At 40.5% G+C, this 2166-nt stretch overlaps 1 protein-coding gene across 2 annotated transcripts in view; it reads right to left on the bottom strand.

Annotated features, from left to right (window-relative positions):
- Window positions 1-2166, bottom strand: part of Mreg (melanoregulin) — a 79115-nt gene that overhangs the window by 26010 nt on the left and 50939 nt on the right. For both annotated transcript variants that reach the window (XM_087206144.1, XM_087206143.1), the window contains 2 exons: window positions 2050-2140; window positions 557-720 (listed from right to left, as the gene is read on the bottom strand). In XM_087206144.1, the coding sequence (XP_087062270.1) occupies window positions 557-720; window positions 2050-2140 (255 nt within the window). The remainder of the gene's footprint in view (window positions 1-556; window positions 721-2049; window positions 2141-2166) is intronic.

The raw sequence follows: 2166 nt of genomic DNA, 5'->3' as shown, positions 1-2166 counted from the left end.
CTGAAAAAAAAGAGAGAGAAAAGAAAAGGAATAAAATTAGAAACCAAGTCAGATGGATGGGAAATTCAATCTAACAGAAACAAAACCCATCCTAGAACTAATGATGACCAAGTAAAATATTTATTAAATTTCTTAACAAATTCAGAGACACATCTTAATCCTTTACTTATATTATCCAAGAAACACTCTACCCATGCTAGAGCCCTTTCAAATTACTTTTCAATCTGAAGTCAAATAAACAATATCTCTTACACCTCTTTGACCTACAAATGGTTCAAAACCCTGACTGTACAGCAGAACCAGCTGAGAAACACAGATGCTTAAGCCACAACCCAAGCCTCGGTAGCTTTAGGTATGTCAAGAAATCTTCATTTTCAAAGATTTTCAGGTGCTTCTGGTGTTGCTGGCCACTGGAAACCAGTGCATATAAAGGTGGTACTGCCTGCCACCTTGTCCTTTGGTGGTGCCGGTGGTGCTGGAATGGAGCATATGGAACAACAGGAAAGACAAAAATCTACAGCAAAACCAGGGCAGATGAAGAAAGGTATATACTTACCACAACAAAGAGGTATCTCTCTGAGAGCTCCCAATTGGTTGGAAAAATACTGGTCTCTTCCGCCAGTTTTAACAACATCTCTCGAGCTTTCCTCGTGTTTTTAGAATCACTCATGGTGCTAAGTTTAGTCACTGACAACAAAGAATCCACCTCCTTTTGAAAACCTGAGGTAGAAAAATTTACCCTTCATGTAAAGTAGTCAATAGGAAATGACTGTCCTATAATCCTGGTCCCTGCCAGAGATAAAAAGGGGACCCAAATGCAGAATCTGCACAAACATCAGAAAACTGAAGCCAGTGGCAGTCTTCCATGTGCTGCTTCCCAGCACAGTGTGACTGGCAGGGTCTTGAATTAAAACTCTTTTCATGTTTCTTCTTACTGACTCCCTTGTTAGCATTTTCTCTGAGTTACACCTCATATACTAAGCCACTGCCTGCCTGCTGCCCTTTGTTTAGTCTGAAACTCTCTTCCCTGTCCTTCCTTATCTTCACCGCCCCAACCTGTCCCTAGAATTCCTACCTGCCCTCAACCTGCAAAGTGGTCACCTCCAGGCACCTCCTGCTCCAAGCCCAGATTTCCTTCCTCAGGAGGATGCGATGGCTGGCTGGTGAAAATAATTTGGCCAAAAGAGAAAATACTTAAACCTGCCTAGGTACCTTACCTTGTGAAAACGGAGACTGTTAACTCACAGTGACACTGGGTGAGTTAAGAGGGCAGAAGTTCATTTCATCTCGATGTACGCCAACTAAAGCATCAGGGGCTATTAACTCACAGTGACATTGGGTGAGTTAAGAGGGCAGAAGTTCATTTCATCTCAATGTACACCAACTAAAGCATCAGGGGCTAGCAAGGTGGCACCCACTTTTGAAAAGTTATTGTGCTGGGGCACCACAATTACTCAAAGCAGAAGGATCAAGCCTTGCAAAATTGATAAATTTGTTTTTTAAATATTAAAACAAACTTATTATGATGTGAGCCCTTGATTGCATCACAACTCTGAAGAAAAAATATTACCCAACATCTACCTTAGTGCCACAGGTATTTTTCCCAACCTTAAAATATTTCTTCTTTTTTACTTCTGAAATTTTGTACTGTCTTGCTGACTGTTGCAAACAACATTTCTCCCAACCTGCCTCATCTCTAAAGCTACTACTGATCGGCCAAACACCCTAATCTAATTCAATTTATGTACAGTGGCAAAACAGTAAGCAGTAGCTCCCATATGACTCCACTGCCCTGTGCTACACTATCCTAGGGATAGGCAGACTGGCACAAGGAATGACATGAAGTGTGTCTTCTCAAGACACAGGCTGGTGACAAGAGAAATATCACGTGTTTATACATAAATATATAAAAGCAAGATTGAGAAAATAAGTACATAGTGACCTTAATCAATTACTGGCATTCCTTTCTATGAAAAAACATTGTGGAGAAAGTGGAGTAATGACCACAACTAGTTATTTTTACCACTTTACAAACTCTTTCAGACTTACCCAAATCTTCTAAAATGCGTTTCCATCTGTTTCTCACTTCCCTTCGAATCTGCCGCAGGCTATAGATATCATAGTTGAGTTTCTGCCACTCCTGTAAGAAAATAAAAATTCAGTTTT

The sequence above is a fragment of the Heterocephalus glaber genome, unplaced genomic scaffold, assembly GCF_053883595.1.
Source record: "Heterocephalus glaber isolate CG9 unplaced genomic scaffold, H.glaber_assembly_v1.0 deba00000621, whole genome shotgun sequence".
Taxonomy (NCBI): domain Eukaryota; kingdom Metazoa; phylum Chordata; class Mammalia; order Rodentia; family Bathyergidae; genus Heterocephalus; species Heterocephalus glaber.
This window is presented reverse-complemented; position numbering and strand designations above follow the sequence as displayed.